This window comes from Streptopelia decaocto (genome assembly GCF_964273445.1).
Source record: "Streptopelia decaocto genome assembly, chromosome: 2".
NCBI classification, from domain to species: Eukaryota; Metazoa; Chordata; class Aves; order Columbiformes; family Columbidae; genus Streptopelia; species Streptopelia decaocto.
Window position 1 is genome coordinate 69,394,695 of NC_138655.1, and position 12,750 is coordinate 69,407,444.

Sequence of the window (12,750 nt, forward strand, 5' to 3'; positions counted from 1 at the left end):
ACCCATAACTAGACAGATTTACCAATTTAAAAAGAGAAATAAATCAATAAATTACTGTGTTCTTTATACAAGAATTTTAATTTGGACATTAAATTTTTGCCTGAAATTACTATTTAGTGTTACCTATAAGTGCATTTAATACATCACTTTTGTTTTGTTTTGTTTTGTTTTGTTTTTTAAATTCAGTTTCGTGTTTACTAACAATGAGAGAATGACAACATTTGTTACCCATTCATTTATGCTTGCTGTTGTTACTAAAATATTTTAAAGAACGAAGTAATTTAGGATCACAGTGTGAGTGCTATGTTTGTAGTGTGAGTGTTCAGGAAAATAAAAAGTGTGGTAAGAAATTTGTAAGATAAAAGCTTTCTCTTCAGTGTTTTGTTTAAATGAGCTTTGAGCAAATCTAAGATTTCTTTTTGAGTACTTAAAGTAAAGAGAAATCAAAGATTTCTTTTAAGACCTCTGATTTCTTTCAGAAGTGAATTACACTTTGTGTTTTTCAGGGTTTTGTGGTTCTGTGATAAAATGTACTTGGCTTGTAATTTACCTGCAGTGACAGGAGGCCTCTTAGAGGCTGTAGTATTTTTTCTTCTGTCCTTCTCCCAGCACTGCTTGGCATGGTGTTGCATGATGTGGGAGAGCTTACACAGCCCTGTTCTGGCATTTCAAAATTCAGATCAGCACCAAGGCTGTATGCGTCTTTTAGAGAAATCACAAAATAACCCCCACAAACAAACAAAACCAACCAACCAAACTCCAAAACAACAAATAATAACCCACAAAAACTCTGAACAAACCCCAAACCAAACAAAATTCCAAACCAAAACAACAGCAACAACAAAAGGTTAATTTGGGACTATGGAATGTATTCTGTTCTGTGGTGAACATTAATGTGATAATTTCCACTTCTTTGTTTGCATTTGTTTTAGGAGCAACAGAAGGTGATCAGTCTCCACAAGCTTCATCGTCATCTTTATCCTCCTCTTCATCCTCTTCTGGGAGCAGACAAAGACCTGAGATTGGAGCTTTTCTTAGAAAAAAGAAAACTAGTGATATTTACTTTGTTACACTTGTGTGGGCCATTGTCATTGTCCAGATCTGGCTAAATTTCTGGATTGTGCAGCTATTGCCTGTGCCTTTTGCAGGTAATAAATCAATTTATCTTACTTAATGTGTATTAAATGATGACTTTGGATAGCCTTAGGCTTTGTGTTTAAATAAAATAGAAGGAAAGGCTTGTTAAAGCTTTTTGTTAAGACAAGATGAATTGGAGCTTCAAATAGGAAGACAGATATGCACTGTCTGTTGCCGTGTAGCGGACAACTTTGTAAAATTGATTTGTCTGTTGACTATTGTAGTTATCTAGAATAATTTAGTGTCATACCTTACATTGTAACAATACTTCTGGTTTAGAGTACATTTTTTATGGTTTTGCCCCTATAGATAAAGACTATTTTAGCTGTTTTTCAGTAGCCAAGTACAGCTCATGCTAACTTTTAATTTACATTAAAAATGAGTTGCTAGGTCCTGTGAAGAAGATAAACTTGATTCTAATTCTAGATCTAAGGTTAATTAGCTTTGTCCTTCACATCTACATGCATCTGTTCTTTTATATATCAAGCAAGATTTGAGTAGTTATGATAGCTATTGGAAGAGTTTATTTTAAAACTGAATGACACTTTTTCCAATACCCTTTTGGGAGGTGAATATGGAAGGTGGGAACTCTGGAAATATGCATGAGCTACTATGTATCTACAGGCATTTCCTCCCATCCCCCTACCGTAAACAAAATGAGTTTCATAATTTGCTTGGATTTTCTCTAAACTTAAAATGCTATTTTTCAGCAGTTCTAAATGTATTTAACACTTAAATGTAGTTATTTTCCCATTTACCACGTGTGGTGGTTTGGCCTCAGCTAGCAACCACGTGCCTGCACTCTTGTCCTGTCTTCCAGCATGGGCTACCCCCCTGAGCTGCAGTCCCTTTTGGGAGGTACCAGCTCAGGCTTCTCCTCATCCCTGGGCCACAGTCCCTCTGGAGATGTGCTTGCTCCAGCATGGGTCCTCCATAGGCCACGGACCCTCTGAGGGGTGCACCTGCTCTGTGGTGGAGCGCTTCCGCTCCCCTGGCCTTTTTATTCCCTCTGTTTATCCCTCTGTTCTATCTTCCTCTCTGTTCTCTTGCTGTGTGTTCTTTCCTTTTCTCCCTCTCTAGTGTTTTCTGCCCTTCATTAAATACGTTTTCACAGAGGCACCACATTTGTGCCTGATGAGTTCAGCTTTGACCTGTGGTGTGTCCATTGTGGAGTGCCCTGGAATCAACTGTGTGTGGCACAAGGCAGCCCTGGCCTCTCCCCATGGAGGCCACCCCAGTTGCCACCCTGCTACCAAAACCTTGTGATTTACACCCAATACACAAGCCATAATAAACCATCTAGTTGTGCATCTGGAAATCATGACTGTTGGGGCCATGCTTACAGGTTCGAGGAGCTGTGAACTCTGAGAGGCACAGTGAATGAGGGACATGGTGAAGGGAACAGCTGCAGATTTGGCTGCAACACTGTCGGAGCAGCTAAAGGGTAACACGATGGTTAGGAATATAAATAGCTGAAAACAGAGTAAGCGGAGAGAGGGATTTGATCTTTGTTTCATTGCAGTGTAGTTGCAGCAGAAGAAACTGCCCAGTTTTGTTGTCTGGGCATAATGGGAAATGGAAGGTTGGATGTAGCTCATAAATAAATAATAAAAATTATAAAGGGATTAGAAAATAAATTTTAGACTTCCTAGAAACAGAGGCTTACATGGTTTAATTTATTGAAAAGCCACGGAGTGACTTTACCACTGTTAAGAAATACCTACTTGTATGGAAGAAAAAATTGATACAATAGTTTTATGATTAGGCAGACAACAATAAATGGTTTTAAGCTTGAGCCAGACAAATCTAAAAGTATACAACTATAACTGAAATGGGTGAATACTGCTGCTTCCAGTCATTAAGTCCAAAATAGCTATCTGAACAATAAGCTCATGCCAAATTAGAAAATGAACTTGAGAATATTTGTCACTTGGTTCCATAGTGGTGACACTGGGCTGTTTAATTGCTTTTTCTTGGTATATAACTGAGTATAACTAGATCACCACAAAAATATTGTGAAAAGGGATTATAATGATGAAGAAAGCCAAATTTAGAACAGTGATTCACATTAAGTGTCAGAAGGTGAATGATGTTAACCTGGATTGTTAAAAGAGAGGTGGTATTAAAAATATTTAGTAGTGGAAAATAGGGAGGCTTATAAAGCAAATTGCCTTGCAGCTGTTCGAGTTTAAGGACGCTAATAACTTTAAGCAGTTCTGAGACCTTAAGAAGAATGCTTCTAATATGTAAAAAACAAAAACAAAACCAACCCAAAGCCTTAAATAGAAAGGTGTTAAATTCACCAGAGTTCCTTATATTGGTAGACATGGCTTACATGAATTAGCATTTAGATTATTAGAAATATCTTGGTACCGTTAACATTTTTCTTGAATGCAGTTGTACTTCAGTAGAATGAGACGCTCTTTTAAAAATGCTTAATATAGAGGGTGGAAAAATTATACCATAAGATGAAAAGGTGAAAAAATTACTTTTGAATTGAAAAGCTAAGCAATAAACCAGGTTGTGGAACACTTGTAGGATTTTGTTCAGTGATATGAGCCTGGGAATCCTGGTATTGTCTCGTTTTAAGATCTTTCATTTACTTCCTTTTTCTGCCGCCTCCTTTTTTAAGTCTATTTTTGTCCTCAGGTCATTGTGTGCTTCCTGGAGATTATTGTGCAGCTTTCTCTTCTTTTGCTCACAACTTTTTAATAACAGTCCTCCTTTAACTTTTTCTCTCTTGCCTCTTTTTAACTTAATAAATTACAGCTGCATGATTGTAGCACCTCCTGACATCGCCTTTGCAATAAGTGTACACTTGGTTATTTTAGATGATACTATTTAAACACTTATTTTTAAATAATAGCAGAAGGTTAGAATGGCATTTCAGGTATGTTGTTCACCTTGTAAAATTCAAGGTTGCCCTGTTTTGCATCAGTAAGTCTATTTACCATGAGTTGCATTTCATCATACAAAACTTCAGCCTGTAAGTTAGGTGCTGGCACTCGCACTATGTTTTCTCCCTTTTCTTTTGTTTGTTTGCCACATAATCTTTAGTGGAAAGATTGTTTCTTCAAGAGAATAAATCCCATATTTGCCATGTGGTGGTGCCAGAGGGTAAGTAAACCAAATGTCAGCAAATTGTTGAATGAGCTCTCTGTAAAAAAGAACTATTACACAAATGGCTTACAGATAGTAGGTTCTTGTTGAACTTTGATAAATGCCCTGTGGATATTAAAATTTAAACTTTTTGACTATGTGTGTGTCACTTTACACATCTCCAAGTAGAAGCATGATGTGAATTTTTGAGAATGAGGAAATTACTGTGGTGTTGATGTAAGGCAGTAGTAAGTAATGAATCTAGCTTGGAGGGTAGCCTTTGTAATAAAAAAACACTTTATTAAAAGTGCACTTCAATGTAATGATGGGGAGTTCAGTATCAAATGTTTCAATAAATATGATATAATTGGAGGAGTACTACTAGCATTTTCACAGGAAGTTATTTTACTGTGTAAGTAGAATTTTTAACACTGATTGTAATTTTTGATCTACATGTGACATTTGTGGTTAATAAATTCTGGGTTTAAAAAAACAGGTAGAAATTAGGAGAATTCTGTGATTCTGTTGCTAATGGTTTCACTTTGTTTTCTGTTAGAACTATAGTTTTCAGTATTTGGGGATGTAGCATTAATTATTTCAGAGGTTTGTGTATCAGTAGTTCATGTCAGGACTGGGTTGTGAGATCTGGTTTGTTACTGCTATATATAATAATCCTTTAAGTTGATGGATCTTGTAATGATATTTTTGTGACTGGTATGTTTCCATCAATGCTCAATTAATTCACATTATAAACAAAGGTTTGTATTACAACTCATTGCACTTAACTCCTCTGTTTTGATGTTAAAGTGGCTTTGGAAGATTACTCACTTTTCTTCTTTTCAGTGAAGACAAAACAGATACTTTGAGTGATCTGACATTTTGTTGAATTAAAAAAGTATATGGCAAATATTTCATGACTATTAAAGACCTATTAGCTTCCAAAGAAAGTTTCATATGTACCATGCTTTTTTGCTTTTACATTCCTGATGGTGATGATTCGCAAGTGTTGTGTGTATAGTCAGTAAGTGAGAAAGAGCAGTGCCCTTGCAGAATTGGAACCATAACCCTTGTGCAAAAGTATCTGGGCTTTATTTCATGGCAAGTAAATGGACATGAGCTTTTATTTCTGTAACGATAACACTAGACATTTCTAGTGTTGCTGAGAAGCTCTTTATTTTACATTGGATGTGTGTTAGAAGTGTTGGAGAGAAGCTGCTTGCTTTCTGTTTGGTTTTGAGGAGTAGTATGGGTTTCTCTGAAGCTTTGTGATTATCAAGATCGAAAGCTGATCTCAAAATAATGTTTTTTATGTTTAAAAGTAAAATTATTCAGTAGTTGTATTTCAGTTGAAAGCTTAAATGAGCACTTCTTTACTGTGAAATCAGGCGTGATCTGCTTTCAGTTCTTAAAGGAGACAGCTTTAACTGTCTAAAGGCCTAAAACTTAAGAATTGAGGCTGAAAATTTTCTTTCATGCGTAACATACTGTTAAGTTCTGAATATGGTATTTTATGTGTAGTTATCTGGTGTGGTGGATGTGTGAAGATGTGATAAATCCACTGTACTGGGATTGTGGAATGGCACCTTGATACCTGCTTATCCCAGGCCTCGCCCAAGTCTGTTAGCTGCATGATTGGGTAGTATGCAGGCACCTTCTGCTGCCGTCTAAATTCCATGTGGATAAGCATAGCTGTAAAATGAGGGAGGAGATTAATACTAAAACCACTTGAAAATTCTAAAAGCAGTTTCTAGTGGGAAATAAAACTCAAGAATATTTTTATTTCTTTTTCATAGGTCTTTCAGAATGGAGTAGGTGCACAGTCTTGTGGTGCTCCTCTGAAATCTCTAACACTTCATTTCCTTCTTGTGGTTACAGTTTGGGCACTTAAAAAACTCGTGGTTCATTTTGGAGTTTTGAACTTCATGGCAAACCATTGCAAAAGTTGGTGGCAACTCATTGAAAATTTTGTGAAGGAACGTCAGGAAGCTCTTGCTCCACGGCCCATCAGAGGGCTTGGAAGAGTCATACTAAAGCTTGACAGTAAGGTATTTCTACTTATTTTCTTAAACAGCCTGGAAGTTTTATTCTCTGTTCACTGTATGCTGAAATGCTTTAATTCTAAAATAAATGTCTGTCACTAATGGACATGTCTCTCATGTAAAACTGTATCTGTTTTATGGTGTATTTTAAACCGTCTCTTCTTTCACTATTCACACTTAAGTACACATTTAAACTTTGTTAAATGATTACATGCAAAGCCTGACAGAAGTCACTTTTAAAATGTTGAGTTAGTTTTATAAGATTCCTTATTTGAGAAAGGCAAACTTCTCATGGTTCAGTCACCCTACCTGATTACAAAGACTTTAAAATAAAATTTAATCAGATGAGATGTTCCTACTTCTGTTGTGAAAATGTAATTGAAAAAGCAACCCATTGTATTCTGTAAGTAGGGCCTGAGCTAGTTTGAACATATTTGTTTACATTGTGTGGAAGTATAGTTGAACACGGTGGGATGGTGGTACAGAAGGGAGGCTTCCCTCTGTAAGAGAAGAATACGGTATTTGGGAAATGCCATAGAATAAGGCTTCTGTGTTCCCCTCCTTTCTCCCCCACTCAAAATGCACACACATGTGCATTGCAAATTGCAGAGTTGGAAAGCTCCATAAAATCTATGAAGGCTTCTCAGTTAAACTTAATCTGATAGATTATTTGTTCATAGTAGCTTTCTGTAACTGTGTTGTTGAAGTATTTTCTGCTTTAGAAAAAGCTATTGCATCACACTTTCTATAACTGAAGAGCTGAACACTGTAAGTACATTTGTCAGAGCATCTGCACCTCAGCAGATCCATCTCCAATTTATAGCTCTGAATTCCTATAGGAAAAGGAAGAGGTTAAGTCCAGATCTAATGGGTAAATGGATGTCAAAAGGTCAAAAAAAGCATTACAATGACTGTAGGAAATAAGTAATAATTTCACAGAGTTCATTAAGGAAGAATTTGAAAAAGGAAAAAAGCCTTACAGAGTACAGCTATGGACAAGATAACAGGAGTTTCCAACGGCAGTGGAAAGTATTAACATATTAGGATAAAAGCTTACATTACACAAATCTTTTAATTAAAGCTTTTGTTTTGTCAGTAAGAACACTCTCTAGACACAATGTCATATGTATTGTATTTCATGAGTTGTTGAGTTTAGCATCCTTGTTTTGCGTAGCTATGTGGTATAGTATCCTCCCTAATTCCACTAAGACTTTTGTCCTCAAAGGAGGTAGGGCTTTTGTCATAATGTGCAGCAGAACTTCCCACTCTTCAGCTTACATGCGTTTAAAGTCAGTTTATATTCATGTTGTTCTTGTCTAAGCAAAAGAACAGTGTAAGCACAACTCATTTCTCTATCTCCCTTCTCCTCCCCATTTTTTAGGTGGCAGTCATATTCCTTCTGAGTCTGTGCTGTGTGTATTAAGGCAATTTAAGCTCTTCTGGTCATTATAAGGACACTTGATACTCTGCATGATGCTGTTGCCCTTGTTTGTGCCTATTCTAATTACAGTTCGCCTAGCTTTATCATGGGTGGCTGGAATTATAGGTGGTCTTCCAGTGCTTATCACATTAATGCTTTAATATCTTTTTAAGTTCTACTAGATATGCTTATTCTGTGCATTGTAGGATCACAGATGCATCTTATCTCTGAGAATTTGGGAAGCAATGACATAGGATATTGGCAATTTTGATTTTTGCAGGGACAGGAAAAGGAGAGGAATGAAAATGACATCCTTGCGAGTTTTTTTTTTAGAAAGGATGGATGAGCAGTATTTAAATTTGATTACCAGACATTTTAGCTTAATTACGCACTGTTGAAGAGGAAATAAAAATATGCAAACACAAACCAGAAATTCACGCAGTAAATTGTTACAGCTTACCATTTGCGGGTATGTGAGGAACCAAGACTGAAGGATGATTTCATTTGCAATTAGATGTTTAATTTTTTAATATTTTATTTGTGCTTTCCTTTCTTGGGAGCTGAAGCTTCTTAGTAATTTTTTGTTTGTTTGGCTTGTTTCTGTTTTTTTTTTTGCATACTAAGTTAACTGGAGGCAGAATCTCAGGCTCAGGACATATTGGTGCTCTTAGCCAAGTACAACAAGCCATTGACAAGGTCTGTTTCACACACTTACCTAGTGGTACTCCTTGGTCTTTCTAAAGTAGTATGGCCTGCTGGGAAATTGTTATAGTTTTGAGTAAAAGGTAGTGAGGACGATGAGACATCTTCAAATGGCACGTCTTTTACTCCCAAATGAAGTTTAGGATACTAGTGTAGATGATCCAGAAAACAATGCATTGTGATAAATAATGGGGGAGTACTGTATATGTGTGCAAATCTTTGAGCTTTACCGATTATGTCTGTTTCTTAAATAAAAACAGTAAGAAAAGAACTGCTCTTCTTCTTTCCCACTGTTCATCAACCTTGAGTTATCTTGGAAATGCAGGCTAATTTTAGCTCAAGTTCTGATCAAGCCGAAAGAAAGTAGGGCATTGTTTTTCATTTTCTTTATGAACAATAGGTCAAGCTGGGCCTGTATGTGCAGGCCTGCTTTAAATATGAACTGTAGAAATAGGTTGTTCTTACCATATTCTTTAGTCCCTGGTGGTGCATTTGCCCCATGGAGCCCACAGAAGTAGCGGTTCAGATATGAGAGACTCCCTGGAGGAAAGAGTAGGGAAGTTTCTGTTGTCATCCATGAAGACATCTTAAAGCTTTATAGGTACGATATCATGCGTGTTCTTATCAGCAGTCAAGAACTAATTATTTGTTTCACTGATTTTTTTTTTTTTTTTTTTAAAGACTGTCCTTTAATAAGGGCAGTTTTATTTTGGCTGGAGTTTGCAAGGGAGTTCAGCAGCATGCACTGCACTTTTTCTTTTTTAATTAGAATGTGCTAGTATCAGTGAATCATGTAGCTATTATATGCTTTTTCTTAGTATAGCATAGTATAATTTTATATATGGAGTACTGTAATAGTTTTTTTTTGGACTTCAGGTAAAGTCAAGGTTTGGTTCTCCTGGTACCAAGTTTACCGTGTAGTTAAAGCAAGGACAAAAAATAGGGAGAATCTCTACCAGTGCGTATATTATTCTAGGAAATACTTCCATAGACGTGTAAGGTCTGATAAAAGTGGTTGTTCAATAAAATACTGGGCAAGTGGCTGTAGCCTTATTAATTTTGGATGACTTGAAAATTAGAATTAAGCTGTAGCCTATTTTTAAATGTAGATTGATTACATTTGTAGAACTATTTAAGCATCAGTAAGCTCATAGGCAGGTGGGGCCTCCCAGATATGATCTAAAACATTAATAAAAAATATTGTTATTTTTGATATATAGTGTTACTGTATAGTTACTGTATTTATAACGGAATTCTAGGAGGCTGAAATTATAGAAAAATACCAAAGACTTCCTTTCACATTCTACTAAAATCTCAGGGTAACAAGAGAGCTCTAGCTTTTGTTGTGTTTGATTTGCAAAGTGGAGAAATAGAGCCATGAGATCTAAGTTTCTTCCTAATATATAGTGGGTTTTAATATGCAGAAGTAAAGTTAAAGGCAAAAGTGTGTTGTTGAATCAGTAAACTACCTTTTTTCACTGATTAAATTATTCCATAGTTGAAGAGGTGAAATAGGAACAAATTCTGCTGTGTCAGTTTGAGGCTTTTGAAGCCTTGTTATTGCTTTCCATTACTGTGATTCTTTCAATGAGTAGTAAAAATGGATGCTTTGTAACATACTTTATTTTAATGTTTCCTGTGTTCATGTTTATTTCTAAATCTGTTTCTTGCTTCTGATATAACTTAACATTCTGAGATTTTATTTTATTTTATTTGAAAGGTTCTTACATTTTGCTTTCATTGGGAGCTAATATAATTTCTGGCAACTAGTCAAAATTCTAGATTTGACCATTCAATGGTCTTGTTTTCAGGGAGAAACAAATTTCACTCACTTGATCTTAACCTCTAACAGAGATGAAGAATAACGTTAAAGCTTTTCACTGTTGTGATGATGCTGCTAACTGATTACTAATGGCGAGAATTAGGAATATCATCCTACATAAACTAGGTCCTAAAATGGGTGTACATGAGCAGTATGGGTGAGAATTAGTTAAGAAAAATAACTGTAGTACAAAAGGATAAATTGGCTGTAGACAAGTGCAAAGAACTCCTGCACAACCAATAAAATGATACGAAATCCACACATTTATTTGATCTGCAATTTGCTGTTGTGTGTATAGCAGATTTAGGTATGTATTTTATGTTGTGCCGTTGAATGTGAATGTTGTAATATGACTGTGATACTAAAAGAAACATATAAAATTTAACAGTAGGTAACATAATAGTAGTGTTTTGAAATACATAGGAAACTGCCTGAATGGGAGTATTAATGCAATGAACAAATATCTCCTGTTAAGTTTTGGTGTTTCAGTAAAGTGCTCTTCTCAAAGTACTTCTGCAAGTCCTGCTCTGAAATCTGAAATGTTAGCTCTCAGTGTAATTAAACTGGAATTACCCAGATTGTGCTGATAGCTCTGCTAATAGCATTAAAGTTGTTCTTATTTGTTATGTCTCTCTTTGTTTCAAAAAGTGCATGTTAATAGTAAAATCTAGATTCATGCAGTAGAAGTTATGATCTTTTCTTCCTATTGCAATTTACCTTTCTGTCTGGAAAAATTTCATTTTCATTCTGTGGATGACTTTGCCTGCCTCTCATTGCTTTTATTTCCCCTCTCTATTACTGTATTTTTCAATGATTTTCCACTGTGTTCTTGTCTTTTTTTTCCCTTTCTCCCATCTCCCCCTGCCACTGACAAGCTGTGGCACTGGCTTAATAAGAAGGTAAATAAGCAGAAAAATTGTGATTCCAACTAATGGATTCTGTGGTTTTGGGGAGGTTTTTTGGTTTTGTTTTCTTTTTTTGCAGCATGAACACTCCTTAACATGCCTTGCGTCTTAGATTTCTCATCCAAGTGTCTCTCTCCAGCTCTTGATATAAGCTACTGAAGGTCATATAATTCTACCTGATCTCTTGTCTTCTGCTAAAATGAATGCACACAGTCAAGTGTTCGGTACAGCAGAAATATTACACTGGCCTTTCGAACAGTCTGATTTAGTGACACTTTTATTTAGGACCAGTTGATCTTTACCTGGTTCTCACTTGTATGCATAACAAAACCAGTTCTCTTCTGGATGGGAGAGCTGTTCGCTGCTCAGAGAAAGCATCAGTTAACCAGATTATCATGGGAGTAGTGAGGGTGAAGCACACTTGTAAAGCCATGAATGTGCTTGCAAATAGTGCATTGACTGGCTTCAGTCGGTCCTGTTAGTCTTGTAGTTAAGAAGTGTCAGACTGGCCTGTATATTCAGTGGTATTCAGTGTAGCAGAAGTGAAATGAGAATACTCACGGTCTCAGAGCTGCCTAATCCAACATCACTCTTAAGGGAAGTGAGGGTTTGTAGAAAAATCTTTAAAAATATAATTAAAGCAGTTGGTATAGCTAAAATATTGTTTCTTTTGTGTGGCTTGTAAACATGTGGTGTGTGTTTTATATGAAATGTACTCCTCAGTTCCTGTGGTTCATCTTAATCAACTAGAGTTTATTGTTCTTTGGGGAACTGTCATGCCAAGGGAACTTAAAACTGATTCAGTCCATGTTTGGCCTCATGTGACTGAAATCTGGACAACTCATCAGAGCAGAGATATCTTTGGGACTTGGGCAGTGTCATTGCTTCCAACCAGCACAGAGCTGGAGAGGGATACCTGCAGCATGTGTGACTCTGCAGGACCTCAGATTTTTAAATATGAAAATCTAGTACGTGATAAAATGTGTGAAAACCAGGTAGGGAATAAGGCTGCATGTAGTGTGCAGGCTGAGCAGCTGTAATTAATTTAGAAAGGTTAATCTTCAGTATTTAATCAGTGAACTCAGGGTTACATGGTGAGGATCTTTCTGTGTTTCTGAACAAGAAGGTAGAGTTGCTTGCTTCATGATTCAGTTATAATTATCCACTAAGAAAGCAAATTTTTGGATGTTCTTTTGCCCTTGAAGATAGTTTAGTTGTTTTAAAATTAGATTTTTACTTCCTGACTTTGAAATTTTTGCATTATGTGAGTGACTTATAATTAGTAAATATGTGTAACCATAACCCTTCATAATTTTTTTTTGTTAGATGTTGGTTTGTTAGCACAGTTTAGGTGAAGAGCTGAGTTCAGCAGCCCACAGGTATAAGTTTAGTCTTGGCTACTTTTTTCTGGCTCCAAGTTTGTCATGTGCTTGTTTGAAAATTCATGTATGTAGATCAGTTTTTTCCTTAGTATTGATAGGTTCCAAAAATAATTTCACTGTAATTGCTTTGAACTTTAAAATGTCTAGATTTTATTTTTAGTTTAGAGATTTGCTTTACTCTGTGGATATAGTTTCTTAACAGCATTTTTTTTAGTCCCTAGGGGCTATTATTGAAAACTAATGG

The 12,750-nt window shown here is 36.0% G+C and overlaps 1 protein-coding gene across 4 annotated transcripts in view; it reads left to right on the forward strand.

The window, feature by feature from the left end:
• Positions 1 to 12,750, forward strand: part of TMEM245 (transmembrane protein 245) — an 87,178-nt gene that overhangs the window by 18,914 nt on the left and 55,514 nt on the right. For 2 of the 4 annotated variants that reach the window (XM_082044428.1, XM_082044430.1), the window contains 3 exons: positions 933 to 1,148; positions 6,112 to 6,281; positions 11,095 to 11,118. In XM_082044428.1, the coding sequence (XP_081900554.1) occupies positions 933 to 1,148; positions 6,112 to 6,281; positions 11,095 to 11,118 (410 nt within the window). The remainder of the gene's footprint in view (positions 1 to 932; positions 1,149 to 6,111; positions 6,282 to 11,094; positions 11,119 to 12,750) is intronic. The other 2 variants (XM_082044429.1, XM_082044431.1) reach the window with 1 other exon arrangement.